At 42.5% G+C, this 16,289-nt stretch overlaps 1 protein-coding gene across 2 annotated transcripts; it reads left to right on the top strand.

Annotated features, from left to right (window-relative positions):
• The first annotated feature begins 1,759 nt into the window (after nucleotides 1–1,759).
• Nucleotides 1,760–12,562, top strand: PRNP (prion protein (Kanno blood group)). 2 transcript variants are annotated; one of them, XM_007463977.1, is made up of 2 exons: nucleotides 1,760–1,803; nucleotides 11,695–12,473. In XM_007463977.1, exon 2 carries the CDS (start codon nucleotides 11,700–11,702, stop codon nucleotides 12,471–12,473), a length of 774 nt encoding a protein of 257 aa, XP_007464039.1. In that variant the 5' UTR covers nucleotides 1,760–1,803; nucleotides 11,695–11,699. The 2 variants fall into 2 exon arrangements, with proteins under 2 accessions (XP_007464039.1, XP_007464038.1); XM_007463976.1 differs by lacking the exon at nucleotides 1,760–1,803 and adding an exon at nucleotides 4,590–4,655 and having other exon boundaries at nucleotides 11,690–12,562.
• The last annotated feature ends 3,727 nt before the right edge of the window (nucleotides 12,563–16,289 follow it).

Below are 16,289 nucleotides of genomic sequence, written 5' to 3'. Positions count from 1 at the left end.
CAGTACACCTGATTTTCAAGTCCTCCCAGCCCAGATGCCAGCCATGCAAGTGACAGATCCTTCAACTGATTCCAACCCCCAGCTATCAAGCCAGTCTCAGACATTGAGTCTTCCCAACTGCAGCCTCAGACATCCCCACTGTGCCCATCCAACTCTCTTGGCCTACACGATCCATTGGCATAATAAAATGGTGATTGCTTTAAACCTCTAAGCTTTGGAGTAGTTGGCTACATAGCAATAATGGCCAGAATAGGTCATAAGGCAATCTCATTCGGTTCCCTCAAACTCCCAAGAAGTATTCTGCCTTTTGAGCATTTTCCTGGTTAGGGGGAGGGAGGAAAGCATTCAGCCAGTAGACATAGGATTCTTTTGAGAAAAATGCTGAGTTTTGGCATCTTCTAACCAAGCTTTACTGGGCCCCTCCTGGCAGGGGAAAGTCAGCCCCTTGCCCAGTCTGATCTGGTCAGCCACTCCCAGCCCCACCCCAGCTCAAGACTCAAAGAGATGCTTCACTGCCCCCAATTCACCGCACAATAAGCCATCTCTGAGGAAAGAAGGTAAGGCTCTAAAAGCACTGTCAACCTAATCATTATGTAAGACTGATTGGACAGAAAACTGCCCTGGTATTGCTGCCTAACACTCATTTCTAACTGGCCACAATCCAGTTCTGTTACTGAATCATCTCCATCCCATGGTCACGTTTTACCTCTCATTTCCCCTTCCCAAGCAGACCTTTCAGACCCACATTCATATGAGCATCACCCCAGTGCTGTTTCACATCGCTCCACTCTACACAATCCTCCTGGCTTCTCCCCTCCCTCACTTGTCCCCTCCCACTTGAGTGAGCCGCCCTGGCATACAAGTATTTAAACCAAATCCTGTTTCCAATGGGTGTCTCAATATTTTTAAACCTCTTTCCTTACAAGCATAGTGGAGCCTCTTGCCCATAACAAGGGAACTAGATGTCTCATTTTTCCCAGGTTTATGCCTATTGACCCGGCTTAATTAATATTGGTACTCTCAAAAGCGCCCCAATTTGGGTAATAATGTATATGATCCCCCTAACCCTAACGCCTGTCTTCTATCATTTGCCATCCTTCACATGAGACAAACCCCTACCTAATTTCTTGGCAGGAATAATGATCAAGAATACACAATGTTTTATACAAGAAACCTCAGGTAATGTCCAGAGTGGACTTGTTATATGGTTATATGGAGGGCATTTTCCTCATTTGTGAATATCATAATCTAAATCATCTCTTTTGCATATAATGAGCAAGAACTGAGTAAATGAAGGAACAGGTAATGGCTAATGTCCTTTCTAGGCCTCAAATTTTAAGGATATATGTGTAAATTCACAAACGGCTCAATCCAGTGTAGCAGAATTTTCTTCCTCTTTAGAAATTTCTGGTTACCAAAGTTCCAGAAATTGCTTTCTCATTCCCTAATCTTTCATTTTCTCGTGTTCTCCATTACGTAACGTGGAGCTGGGGCTTTGGGCCGAATTTTCCTTTAAAGATGATTTTTATAGTCAATAAGCAACTTCAAGGAGTGACGAGCCAGCCGGGTAGGCGATATTAGTTGACGCAAGCGTCTAAGCGAATCCCAACCCGTTTTTCCCAGGGACTCAGATTCAGGGGCCTGCTTGGCGGTGCTGAGCCTCTGCGCGCAAACCCCGGGCGCGGGCAGCCGCCTCCGGGCCCCGCCCCCGCATCTCCTCCTCTGCCCCCCGCTGACGCTTGCCCTCGCCGCCAGTCTTTGACAGCCGCCGAGCTGCGAGGTTCTTCTCTCCCGCAGAGGCAGGTAAACAGCCGCATCGCCCTTTAACCTCCCAGCTGGGGCCGTGGGCGCAGAGGCCGGCAGTCAGAACCCCTGCCTTGGGGCCGAGGGGCGAGGGCGCACGGCCGGGTCCGGGCGGGAGGCCGACCTTGACAGTGAGGAGGGCGGGGAGCTTCCGGAGGGCGCGCAACGCGTCAGGCCTACCCAGCGAGCCCGTTGGTTTTCGGACGCCGTGGCTTGGTTTTGCCCTCCTGGTTAGGCGAGCTCCATTTACTCGGAATGGGGGCGGGGGCCGCGGCTGGCCGGGGTCCCTCTGGAGGGATGTGGGTAGTGTCGAGGAGTCTGGCCCCCTCCCAGACACATCCACGGCGGGAGTGGGATGGGCGAGTAGCGCCGGCAAGGGGGCCACAGGTCCGGGGAATGGGCGCGCGGAACCCAACGAAGGCCACAAAGGGGCTCCGCTGGGGCGCTCAGCGAGGAGGACCAGGGAGAGGCGCGGGTCGGGGCCCTCCCGATACCCAGAGGGGATGCGGCCGCCCACCCGGGTCCAGGGCCTCGGCAAGGAAGACTCCCGGGGCGTCCGGGGGGGCCCACCCCCGCCCTAGCCGCCGCCGCCGCCCTCCTCCCCAGAGGAGGCCCCGCCTGCCATCACGCGGCCGGGCGGTGTCTGGGACGCAGCAGCGGGCGGGTCTCTGGCACCCCCGGGGACCGGCACAGGCTGGCGTGAGCCGGGCTTCCGGCCTCGGCGGGCGGAGTCTTGGGGCGACCCCGCCCTCACTCCCGGGCCTGAGATGTCCAGGTGCTGGCGGCAGAGTGTCTCCTGCGAGCTCTGGTGTGGTGGACTCACAGGCTTTGCTTTTCGCCGTCTCGACTGTCCCTCTGGAAGGAGAGAACTCGGCCATCAGGGGGACTCCGAGAGCAGGGATCAGGGCCGGGCAGCTCCCCTCGGAGAACCACATTCCTCCGCTAGTATGGGTGGCACCTTCACGTTTGATTATTGAACAACGGGGAGAAGTCCATTTTTGCAGTCCTTTTTCGTTTTTATCCTTTTCTATTTGTATCAGCAGTAGCAAATAGATTTTTTTAAATCATAAGCCCACCACCATCACATCCACCCTCACCATCTCAAAGCCACTGCCTTCTGTTTTTCAGTTTCCTCTTCTCCAGTTCGTACACAACACAGTGCAGTTTCACCTCGCTGATCATGATTATCCTCATCTCATGGCCGAGTTATTTTCCTGTACTTAGAGCAATCGCGGTTTAATAAGCAGTTCCCAGCATGCTGAACATTTGAACTGTTTCCCTTTTCCTTGCAAAAAAAATCCAGGTAGAATAGAATTAAAGATTTTCACAAATCAAATTATCAGAAAAAATAGGAACAGAAAATTGAATAAAAATGTCAGACCTCTGGAAAAATCAACAGCTCTCTCAGATTTGAAGAAGAAAAAAAATATCACCAATGAAAAGGAACAATTTTACCTACCCAAACACTGAGGAGCTCTTACAATGAAAAAGAACTAACCAGAGAGAGAAAGAAAGCAGAGCTAGAATGTGATTTGTATATGGTTTTTATCTGACACAAATTTTTCATACTTGTGAAAGGAGAATATCGAGATTATAAAAGATAAATGGTGAAATGATGAATCGTTTATAGAATACAACGCAAATTGAAGTCAGTCTGGATTATCATTTTGCAGCTATTAGCAAAAACAACAGTAACAGCAACCACTGCTGGAAGGTTGCCTAGAAATTTGCATATTCAGTTATCCTGGGAGGTGACAGGGCTTTGGGGTTAGAAAGATGGCTCTGCAACTAATCATTTCACAGCTTGGGACCAGTTACCTAATTTCCTCATCCTCCTTTTGTTCATTCATAAACTAGAGGAAATTATACCTATTTCAGGAGTTTGCCAAGATTAACTGTTCGTGTAAAACTGACCTTTGGTATGTATACCTTTATTCTTTTCCTAGTCACACTGCACTGGGGACATTGTGTATCTGTATGAAATTTGTGAAAGGCAATCTGATGATGCATTTAAGCCAAGACCCAGAAACCCCACTCCTGGGAATTTACTTGCAATGGAAGAAACAACAGGAAAGGGAAAAAAAGCGCCATATGCACACACATTCAGAATGATCTAAAGTTAAACCCAACGGAGAAGCAACCTAAGTGTATAACAGCAGGGCAGCAGCTAAGAAAATCATGACACATTAACTGAAAGGAACATTGTGTAACCATCAAGTCATGATTTTGGAGCCTGTCTGCGATATATTGGAAAAAACTGACAAGTCAAAGTACAGATTACTAAACTGCATCTACTTACTCAGATGCAGTTTATTAATGTATATGTGAAAAATCTGAATAAAAATGAATTTTAATAGAAATACACTTTATTTTAATTTTCTTTTTTTGTTGATATATTGCTTTTCTAAATAACATCTTTAAAATAGTTCATAGTTAATTTTTTTAAGGAAATGGACCCACAGCTTTCTGTGTGTGGGAGAGGGAGAGCTCAATGTCATGTTTGCTGCTGCTTTTTTGAGCTGACTTCATTTCTTTTTTTCAAATATTGTCTTGTTTTTTTCCTTGAGTAGATATATAAGGGTTTAGTAATTTAATATTGGGTTTTTCTTTTAAAGAATCAGTTCTTAGATTTATTTATCAATTCTAGTTTTTTCTTTTGTTTTTTTTTTTTTTGTTAAATTTTTTTTATTTTTTTTTATATTTTTTTTTTTTTTTTTTTTTTTTTTTTTTTTTTTTTTTTTTTTTTTTTTTAGGGACTCCTGAATATATTTGAAAACTGAACAGTTTCAGCGAAGCCGAAGCATTCTGTCTTCCCAGGGACACAAATCCAACTTAGCTGAGCCAAAGCAGATGTACGTACCCTGTGGAATCCCTTTGGTCTTGTGATGGTTGAAAGTTCCCAACTGTCACAGAAGATAAGGTCCTCGAAAAGCTGTGATCACAAATCCTTGCTCTGGAGGCAACTTGGATCTATATATGTGTAACCCACACCTATCATATCATCCTTTCTTGTAAAATCATCTTGATTTTGCAGGGAAAGGGCTTTCTCTAGAATCATTCTGAGTTATGTAAGGAAGCAACCATTTTAAAAATAGTATAATAAAAGCAGTAACATTACAAACATTTCTGCACCAAATTAACACTGACAAAAGGTTTTATGAGGTGACAGTTTTTCTAAGCTGTAGTTTTAATTTATCTATTCCAGTCTCTCTTTTCGGATCTTATTTCCAAGGCAGCCATTTTTATCAGTTGTGAAATGCTGCATGTGAAACATTCAAAACATGCCTGTATCTAAAGCTGTGATGGCTGCAGCAAAATAATCCTTGAGTGAATAGCATGTGTAGTAATTCTTACATTTGGGAGAATTTTTTCTGTTTGTTCATCCTTTTTCTTCTAACCATATTCTCCTGGGGTATGGGGTAGGCTCTAGCAATGTTGCTTTTTTTTTCAAGCTGTTCACATAATTCTGAGGATGGATCAGGTTCAGGCCCTTTGCCCTATTCAGTCCAGGGCTAGGCCTCAGTGCCAGTGAAAAACCCCCACCCCAGAGCGGTTTGTAAAATTTTGAGTAGCTTGCATTAGGCTCTTTAAGGGGCAATGACCTCAAAAGATAAAAATATGACACATGACTTCCACTTAGCTCAGGAAAGACAGGAAATTTTTCCGGGGCAGTGGGGGGTAGGGGGACTATTTGGTGTGCCACTTCCCAATTTAACCAATCAAGTGTCAAGGGTGTAACATGTTTTAAGTATCAGAAGTTTGGCCCCTGGCACATGACCACTGGACAAGTTCCTCCTGGCTCTGATTCTCAGTCCCGTGTATTCCCCATGGGAATAGGATGAATGGCATAATATATGGATCTTTTTTTTGTTCCTTCTCTCTAGTTCCATCGCTCTGCCATTCTGCTCATGCACTAATGCCACATGATCTTATTTATTTTAGTTTTGCAATGCATTCTGGTACCTGGCAGGCCAAGTATACCCTAGATTTTCTTCCTGTTCAATAATTTCTTTAGTCTTCTTAATTTTGAGTATAATTTCATCATATCCCTTAAAATCCTCTTTAAATTAGGACTGAAATTGCATTGACGTTATGATTATTTGGAGGTGAATTGGTATCTTTCAGTCTTGATTTTCCCAACCGAAAACATTATCTGTCTTTCTCTTTTTATCCAGTCTTCCAGCTTTCTTCCTAAAAGGTCTATTTATTTTTAGGTTAAATCTTAGATATTTTGAATATTTTGTTGCCACTATGAGTGGGATTTTTTTTTTCACACTAAATCTTCTAAATAATTACAAGTGATTTGAGTATTCACTCTTTTCTATATGTTGATTTCAAAAACTGCCACCTTAATAAACTCACTTATTTATTCTAGGACACAATTTTGGATGATTTTCCTGGATTTTCCAGATAGAAAATCATACCTGGGACTTCCCTGGTGGTGCAGTGGTTAAGAATCTGCCTGCTAGTGCAGGGGACAAGGGTTCGAGCCCTGGTCCAGGAAGCTCCCACATGCCGCGGAGCAACTAAGCCCGTGCACCACAACTACTGAGCCTGAGCTCTAGAACCTGCAAGCCACAACTACTGAAGCCCGTGCACCTAGAGCCTGTGCTCCGCAGCAAGAGAAGCCACCGCAATGAGAAGCCCACGCACCGCAACGAAGAATAGCCCCTGCTTGCCACAACTAGAGAAAGCCCGCACACAGCAACGAAGACCCAATGCAACCAAAAATAAAATAAATTAATTAAAAAAAAAAAGAAAAGGGCTTCCCTGGTGGCGCAGTGGTTGAGAGTCTGCCTGCCGATGCAGGGTACACGGGTTCGTGCCCCGGGCTGGAAAGATCCCACATGCCGCGGAGCGGCTGGGCCCGTGAGCCATGGCCGCGGAGCCTACGTGTCCGGAGTCTGTGCTCCGCAACAGGAGAGGCCACAACAGTGAGAGGCCCGCGTATGGCCAAAAAAAAAAAAAAAAGTAAATCATACCTGGCTAGAACCTCCATAACAGTCTAAAATAGCAGCAATTGCTTGCATTCTTGTCTTGTTCATTATATTAAGGAGAATGCCTTTCCTCTTTAAGTTAAGGTAGGGTGTGGGCTGTGTGTCTGTGATAGCTGTTCTTGATGATGGAAAGGGATTACTTTAGTTCTATGGAAATTTTTTCAACAGCTTAACCTTAAAAAATCAGGAATGTATGTAGATTTTAATTGAAAACTTTAAACATCAGAGAATCTTTGTGTTGTTTTCTCCTTAACCTACTAATAGGTTAATTGATTTTGCGATTTTAAGCCATCCTTGTATTCCTAAATAATCCTTATTGGTCACAGTGTATTCTTCTTTTACTAAACTGTCAAAATCAGCTTGGTGGTATTTTATTTTGGATTTTGGCACCCATGTTGCTGGAGGTTGGATAGCTAAGAGTGTGAGCCCTTCACTCAGAATACTGGAGTTTGAATCTCGATCCTTTATTCCCTTGGCTATTAACAGCACTTCTCAGGTGAAGCTGCCCAAGTGTTTATCTCTGCTGAGTTCCAGATTCTTATAACAATTGCCTGAATTGATACTCCCACTTGAATGGCTCATAGATGTAGCAAAGTTAGTATGTCCAAACTAAAACTTTATTTTCTCTCACAAGCATGGCCCTCCATCAGTTTCCTCTGTTTCAATAGATGGCATCACCACCATCTGCCTGGCTATGAAAGCCACAAACCTTATCAACTCTCACTCCTCCATCCACTCTATCTGCTTAATTGGTTCTTTCTGCAAAATACGTCCCATTTTTTCACAGCTCCTCAACTGCATTGGCACAGTCCCAGGCCACACCACCATCTTCCTTCAATCGTTTTATAAGTGGTATCACCATTTCCTTTCTTGCCCCCCAAATTTTCTACTTACACAACAGGGCGAACTTTGTTAAAAAAAAAAAAAGAAAAAGATCCTGTGATGTTATTCTCCTAAGACCCTTTAATGGCTTCCCACTGTCTTTCAGGTTACAGATACTTATCTTCCTTAGTGCTTGAACCCACAAACTAAACATCTTACTCACCACTGTGTCCTCAGCCACAGCACAATGCTAGACCCTTAGAAGACAACAAATATTTGTTAAACTAATCAATGGCTGTTGTACAGTAACTTTTTTCTCCATTTCTCCTATGGTTTATTGTCAAGTTTTCTATTTCTTTAAAAACTGGCACGTACTAGCTGTTCCATAAATATTTGTTTAATGCATTGATTCTAACATCTGTTTTTTTTTTGTTTTTTTTTTCGGTACGCGGGCCTCTCACTGTTGTGGCCTCTCCCGTTGCGGAGCACAGGCTCCGGACGCGCAGGCTCAGCAGCCATGGCTCACGGGCCCAGCCACTCCGCGGCATGTGGGATCTTCCCGGACCGGGGCACGAGCCTGTGTCCCCTGCATTGGCAGGCGGACTCTCAACCACTGCGCCACCAGGGAAGCCCAACGTCTGTTTTTATAATTTAATAAAAAGGCAATCCATCCCACAAAGATTTTTAATTCATAAAACTTTTACTTTTCACAGGTCTCTAGAGTCTGCTTTTGCATGTGGTGTTAGGGTCCTAGTTTTATTTTCCTCCAGTTTCCCAGAAGCATCTGCTAAACAAACGTTTCTTTCTCCATTGATTTGTGGTGTCCGATTTATCATTTATCAGGTTTGTACTAAAGAATATATACATGGGTTTATATCTGAACTTGCTATTCTGCTTCCTTTGATCTGTAGGTCCGTTTCTAGACTGTTACCATATTTATTACTATGGCTTTGTAATAGGATTTAATGTCTGATAACAGTAGATTCTCTCCTCTTTTCTCTTCTTTTTTAAGGTTGAGTTTGCTACCTGTGGACATTTCTTACCCCTTGTGGGTTTATTGAATTCCTCAAAAAATCCAGGTGGAATTTTGATTGTCATTTTATTATTATAAGTTCATTTGGGGATAATTGACATCTTTATAGTACTAAGTTGTTCCAACCAAGACCTTTCCATGTTTACAGATCATCTTCTTTGTTCTTTACTAATGTTGAATTTTTTTTTCCCCAGTCTTAAGTCAATCCTAGATACTTTATAGTTTGGGTTGAAATTATTACTATCTTATTAATTCTTTTCTAGTTGATTATTGCTGGTGTAGAGAAATGCTGATTTTTGTAGGCCAATCTTGTATCCCACAGCCTTGCTGAACTCTAGTTGTCTCGTGTTACCTCTGTTGAGTCTGTTGAATTTTCCATGTTTATGATCACATTAATTCCACATAATGTCAGCTGGAGCTCTTTCCTTGGAGTTCTTGCACCAGTTACTTCTTTATCTTTGCATATGGCATTGGAAGGACTTCCAGTCCTGTGGCAGTATACATCCTTGTCTTGTTTCTGATCTTAAAGGGACTACTTTCAAAACTTACTTATTGTGTTTGCTGTTTTAGTTATATAATCTTTATTAAGTTAAGGAAGTTACCTCCTATTCCTAGTCTACTAAGAGTATTTTTCTTAGTGATAAATGGGTATTGACTGTTGTCAAATACTTAATGTCTTGAAATATGCCAGAGCGTTAGGCCACAACCTGACCGTTCTCTGAGAGCATCTTATATGAAGTGTCGTAGCACAGCCAGACATTCAGAAACCTAGTCTCTATTCCTAGCAATTTCACTAATGAACACTGTAATCACAGATATGTCACTTGACTTTTTTGAATCTTGGTGGCCTAATTTGTAGAGTGAGAAGTTTGGATTAAATAATATAAGATCTTCTTATTTTATCACAAACAGAAAGATTCTCCAAGGTCTCATTAAGTTTTGAGTCCTTATCCTTAGAAATGATTCTCTGCTTCAAAATGTAGTTGTTATTTTTTATGCTTTTTATTATTAAATGTTGCTATTGTTGTTCTCAACTGATTTTAAAATGATCTTGTCTTAATATAGTTTATGATCATCCAACTTTAATATTCAGTTTTAAAGTACTGATCAGCAACATATGCCCATGGCCCTTATGCCCTATTACCTGTATCTCCAGTCCATGGTCATTCTTCAGCTCCAGACTCCCCAAGCTAACTGCCTACTGGTATCTCTTGTCCCAGTAGGCAGCTTGATAATGGCATTGTAGCTTGACAATGGCATTGCCAAAGCCACACACCACATTTGTCTCCCTCCAGACTTGCTCCACCTTCTGTGTTCTGTCCACACAATTGCTCAATCCAGAAATCTGGGTGCCACCTCGATTCTTCCAGTCTTTCATCTTCCACGTCAAACACCAAGCTTTCCAGAATTCCCTGAGGTGTTTGAGCAGAATTGTGAGCAGCCTGGAAGCCAAGAGCTGAGCCCCATTAGCAAATGGAAAATAGATCAGGGAAGCAGACCTGCAGAAGACTGAGTGCCAGGAGATGTGGATGCGAGATTGAGGCCAGTCAGCATATCCCAGGACCCTGTCCCTCTGACCTTACACAAAAGAGCCTCCAAAAATCCTAACTGGCATATTCTGAGCAGTTTAACTGGGCTTATAACTTTCAAATATATTTTTATTTACACCAAGACATTTCAATAATGATAGTAGAAACAAACAGGATTTTAATTCATTTATTTGTTTAATCAGTCTTCCTCTGAATATTATCCAATTTAGTCTTTAGTTCTGAAGGTTATGAAAAATAATTTTATAGTATTAGATGCCATTTTTATTTGAAGGTGTCCCAGTGCTGGGGATAAGACTACTATCAGCATTACAACATATGCCATTTTTGGTTTTGTGGCACATGGTATTTTGGAGCATATGGTTTGACATGGGGTACAGTAGAAACTAATGATCATTCTACTATATGTCTTTAATCTCTGCTCTTGGAACCAAGCACCCAGGGTAAATGAGGTTTTCAATCTGAAAGGAGGTTTTTAATTGATGAATGTACATTCTGCAAAGGTTCATAAGTTATCATGCAGGATACTTTGTTTATTCCTAAGCCGTGCTAGCCCTTTCATATAAGATATGTGTCTTTTCTACCAAAAATTAGGAGAAAATAAGTCACTCACGAACCATTAAATGCTGAACTAAGACTCATTCAGTGAGTGAGTGACTGCAAATCTTGTGAACACAGCCTTCCTTACGTACATTTTGAACAGCCCCATTTGTTTCTGTCTATAGAGAGAAAAATGAATTTATAGGTGGGCTTGCAGAATCTTGCACATTTCCTGTTTCCAAAAATTTATTGTATTAAGAATTTCTTTGAGGAAATTCTTGTTGGCATTTATATGTTCAGAGGATATTAATTCCTTCACTTAACAGGTATCTATTGTGTATATGCTCTGTGCCAGGCCCTGAGGAGACAGCAGCGAACAAGAGACATTTCCAGCTTACATTCCTTTGGGAGGAAAGAGGACATGAGCCAGCTATTTAGAAAATGATTTAATGATTTCAGCACCTACCTGGGAGTGTTCCTAACTGGACATTAGAATCACTTCCATAGGGGCCATGCCAGGGTCTCGGGAGGTTCCAGGAGCTCATATCCCTCATAACAGCCCAAATCACTACTTCAGAGAAGCTCAAAGCTATGGCAAACCCATCAGGTGTTTATAGTTTCTTCCAGTTTAGATACAATGTATCAACCAGAGGTTATTTTTATCATAAGCAATGTTGCTGGCATTCCACCTTTATCAAGTTTCTAGGAAACAGAGCCAGAAATTATCCTAAGGTCAAATTTGCCCTGAGAGAAGGAGAAAGAGCTGTGTTAACCCTTTACCTACAATTACTTTTGCTGTAAGTGTTGCAAAACAGACATGGAATGTGAAGAACATTTATGACCAAGAACATTTATAGCTGATGCCACTGCTATGCAGTCATTATGCTGCAGACGTTAAGTGTTTTCAACATAAACACACAATGCTGACACCCTCTTTATTTTTGCAGATAAGTCATCATGGTGAAAAGCCACATAGCCAATTGGATCCTGGTTCTCTTTGTGGCCACATGGAGTGACATGGGCTTCTGCAAGAAGCGACCAAAGACTGGAGGAGGATGGAACACTGGGGGGAGCCGATACCCAGGACAGGGCAGTCCTGGAGGCAACCGCTATCCACCCCAGGGAGGGGGAGGCTGGGGTCAGCCCCACGGTGGTGGCTGGGGACAGCCCCACGGTGGTGGCTGGGGTCAGCCCCACGGTGGTGGCTGGGGACAGCCCCATGGTGGTGGAGGCTGGGGTCAAGGTGGTGGCACCCACAATCAGTGGAAGCCCAGTAAGCCGAAAACCAACATGAAACATGTAGCAGGAGCTGCTGCAGCTGGGGCGGTGGTAGGGGGCCTTGGCGGCTACATGCTGGGGAGTGCCACGAGCAGGCCCCTTATACATTTTGGCAGTGACTATGAGGACCGTTACTATCGTGAAAACATGTACCGTTACCCCAACCAGGTATACTACAGGCCAGTGGATCAGTATAACAACCAGAACAGCTTTGTGCATGACTGTGTCAACATCACAGTCAAGCAGCACACGGTTACTACCACCACCACCAAGGGGGAAAACTTCACTGAGACGGACATCAAGATGATGGAGCGTGTGGTGGAGCAGATGTGCATCACCCAGTACCAGAGAGAATACCAGGCTTATTACCAAAGAGGGGCAAGTGTGATCCTCTTCTCCTCCCCTCCTGTGATCCTCCTCATCTCTTTCCTCATTTTCCTCCTAGTGGGATGAGGAAGGCCTTCCTGTTTTCATCATCTTAATCATCACCAGGTTGGAGGAGGGGGTATCTACCTGCAGCCCTTTAGTGGTGGTGTCTCATTCTTGCTTCTCTGTTCGTCACCTATAGGTTAATACCCTTAGCACTTACAGCACTGGGAAATGGAAAGTAGATCTGAAATGCTATTTATTCAAGCCCTATTTGATTTAATCCTTCATAGGCCAACGCTAGTGCTGAGCTGGTAAAAGTGTAACAGCAAATAATAAATGGTTGATCTAGGCTTATGTTTTGTCTAGTGCAACAGATTGAGGCTAAAACAATTCTCAAAGCAGTTTTCAGATACCTTTGCCTAAATACCTCCAGCTCCTTCTCCAGCTAGAGCTCAGTACACTAATGCCCCATCTTAGCAGTGATTTTATAGCAATTTCCTCATTTGTTTTAAGAAAACCTGACTGCATTTCCCTGTTCAGACAGCATTTCTGCCAAATCTGGAAGGAGGCCGCATAATATTCATTCAAAAAACGAAACTAGAAATCCTTAGCTTGTGGGCCCAGGCCCAACCCGGTGGAAAGCATGTGTCCTGTGTCTGCAGAGAACTGTAAGGATGTTTTGCATTTTGCAGTACGGGTTACACAGCAGCTATTGCATCAAGAATGGATATTCGTGCAACACTAGACTTCTGGGCAGAGGACATTTTCACAGGGAATGAACATAACTAACATAATATGAAAGGCTTCTGAGACTAAAAATTTCCAACATATGGAAGAGGTGCCCTCGGAGACAGCCTCCCATTTTGGATGGTTAAAGCACCTTTATGTGGTATTCTTTTCTTTATTAATATAAACTATAGATAATGAAGGTACTTTAATTAAACTACCTTCTGGACACTGAGAGCAAATCTCTTTTGTTTGTTTACCTGGAAAGCAGAATGATTTTAACATTGTTTGGATGAAGCCAGGAGATTTTAACATAGAGGAAACTGCAGCTATAAAAAACACGGTATTCATTTTTTTTTTTTCACGGTATTCATTTGATTGAATCCTTCCTGGGCCAGTGCTGGTGTTGGACTGGTAAGAATGTAACAGCAAATATAGAGGATTATGTTATGAAGAAAACAATTAATGTACAAAGAAAAGAAATGCTTTCATTTCTTTACTGCTGTCTCATAATTGTCAAAAAATAGAATTAGGTCCTTAGTTTCTGGAATTGGCTTTTGAATCAAAGAATAGGGAGGCATTCCAAAAAAAAAAAAATAGGTTAGAGATGGTAGGAATATGATCCATTCAAAGTGGAAAAAGAAATTCTGTTACCATTATTTAAGTAAGGTAAAAGTATTCCCTGGGTTGTTCAATATTGTCACCTAGCAGATATACATTACTATTCTGCACTGTTATTACTGGCTTGCACTTTGTGGGTATCCTATGTAAAAAAAAAAAAAATTTATATATATATATATATATACATATATATATATTGCATATGACAAACTTAGAAATTTTGGTTAGAGCGATTAACATCTGAACTATCTAATGCATTACCTGTTTTTGTAAGGTACTAAATACTTAATAACACTTAAAGGAAACCCTTTTGTGTGGTCCTTAGGCTTACAATGTGCACTGAATAGTTTTGTATAAGAATACACAGTGGTATTTGAAATATGCATGTGCTTTATATTTTCTATATTTGTAACTTTGCATGTACTTGCTTTGTTGTATTAAAAGTTTATAAGTGTTTAATATCTGACTAATATTAAACAGGAGCTAAAAGGAGCATCTTCCTTGAAGTTTGCAGTTGTGTTTCACCATTGTGCACCCCATGTTGGCAGCTTCATTTTGGGGGTTAATCTGAGCAAAGTGGCGCATTCACTGCTTGTGGTGGCCAATGTTTAACACACCCACTCCTGATCCTGCCTCAGCCTTACTCCCAGTCACACGCCAGCTGTTCTCTGCTGCCTTTTCATTTTTTTCCACAAGTACCTGGCAAAGTCACTTCTGCAGCAGAGGAAAACAGTCCTTGAATTCTGGAAGCTTTTTTCTGTTCTGGATTTTGAAATAGAGGATTTTCTTGATTAAGATGAGACTTAACAAACTAAATTATCTACTTTATGCCCATCCCCGCCCTCAACACAAACTCAGGTTATAAACTGTGAGAACTGGTAACAATCACTCTTTGGATTGAAATTCAACACCGTAAGGTCAATAGGCCACTTTCCTTTGTCAGAGGGTTTCAACTCATTCTTCATGTTTTCTTCTTCGCAAGTGTGAAGTACCAGCTCTCAGTTTTCCTTCACAGAGGTTTTCTTCTGCATCTGTAATTTACCAACAACAGAAAATAATCATAAAAAATGACAGTGGTTGAAATCATAATATTTATTAATACCTTAGCAAATGCCAGTATCCTTCAATATCTAAACAGAGGATCAACTTTGCATTAAAAATGAAAAGATAAAAACATCTGGAAACCCCATCATTCACAAAACTATTAAAACAAATGACATATACAAAGACTCAAAAGCATTACTCAAAGTTAATCATTAACATAAAAATTTCTAGGACTATTTTCATTCAGCCCTTTTGACCATATTTCTAATTATTTAAAAATAAACTATTCATTATCTGCCAATCATACTTTCTCAAAAATAGCCCACTGAGAAGGCTTCAATCATTAAATGCATAGGTATTTGGAGGGCCAAAGTGAATGATACACATCTGTATCTTTCTCAGCCACCATGTTTTCTTCCTGTTACTTCCAACTACTATGAGTTGTGCTAAAGGAATTTTTACTGAAAAAAATTTTAAATCAATTTTAAATAACTGAGTCTAACCCTCACAGAGGGTTCTTTCAGAGAAGTGTCAGGTGTCAACCTTTGTTTCCCTTCCTTTCTCTCTGGATTAAAGCCAAATAAGTGTCCCCTGCCTTTGGAAGGGATTTGGAAGGGATTTGTACTGCTTCCCACCCTAGTGGGAGCCTTAATCTGGCAAGAACCTGAGCTTCCGCAGGCTCAGGCCCTGACCTTGCATTGGTCTAAGCATGACTGACCTACACAGTTCACTTCCACCTGAGAAAGGTCAGTTCCTCTCTGGCTCTTCAAAACTGGAGGATTCAGCTCCTCCTGCATTAAGCTTACATTTCCATCCTTTGCCCCACTCCTGTGAGGCCTACCCCTGTTCTCCAGGAAGCCATGCCTTCCACTGCGTACACCCAGTCTACAAGCTTCACGCCTGCCTTGGTACATCTGTCCTTTCCTCCAGAGCCAGTGCTCTGTTCTTGCCCTGGAGCAATGCTCCTCAAATTTGAATGTGCTCACCAATCTGCAAGTCCTGACTGGGGCCCAAGATTCTGCATTTCTCACAAGTTCCTAGATGGTGCCATGCTGGTTCTGTGAAACCTCACTGACACAAGGCCCTCAGGGCTCTCACACTATATCCTGGCATTGGCACCTCCTGGTGGCTTGTTCCACACAGGTTGCTGGGCCCCACTGCAGAGTTTCTGATTCTGGAGTGCAGGGTAGGACCCGAGAATGTACATTTCTAACAAACTCCCTGGCAATGCTGCTGTCGATGTGGAGATTGCACATGGAGCTCCACTGCTCTACAGGAAGATGTGAAGGAAATAGAAGGTGGCCTGGCCCTGAAATACAGAGCTGTTAGGGAGACTAAAAACCTGACTGGAACTCTCCCTGGGGAGGAGAAAGATGGGAGCTCTAAGGATGAAAGGCCGTGGAGGTGTAAGGAGGTGGTTAACACCTGCTACCTGAAAAGCTGGAAGCACAGGTGAGTCCTGAGGCCCACCACTAGTGAGAGACAGCTAAACCTGGAATGGTACCCACC

Source organism: Lipotes vexillifer, unplaced genomic scaffold (genome assembly GCF_000442215.2).
Source record: "Lipotes vexillifer unplaced genomic scaffold, Lipotes_vexillifer_v1.1 scaffold101, whole genome shotgun sequence".
In the NCBI taxonomy this organism is placed as follows: Eukaryota; Metazoa; Chordata; class Mammalia; order Artiodactyla; family Lipotidae; genus Lipotes; species Lipotes vexillifer.
This window is presented reverse-complemented; position numbering and strand designations above follow the sequence as displayed.

Coding starts and splice junctions, on each gene's coding strand:
- PRNP (XM_007463976.1), top strand. CDS start 11,700: ATGGTGAAAAGCCACATAGCCAATTGGATCCTGGTTCTCTTTGTGGCC.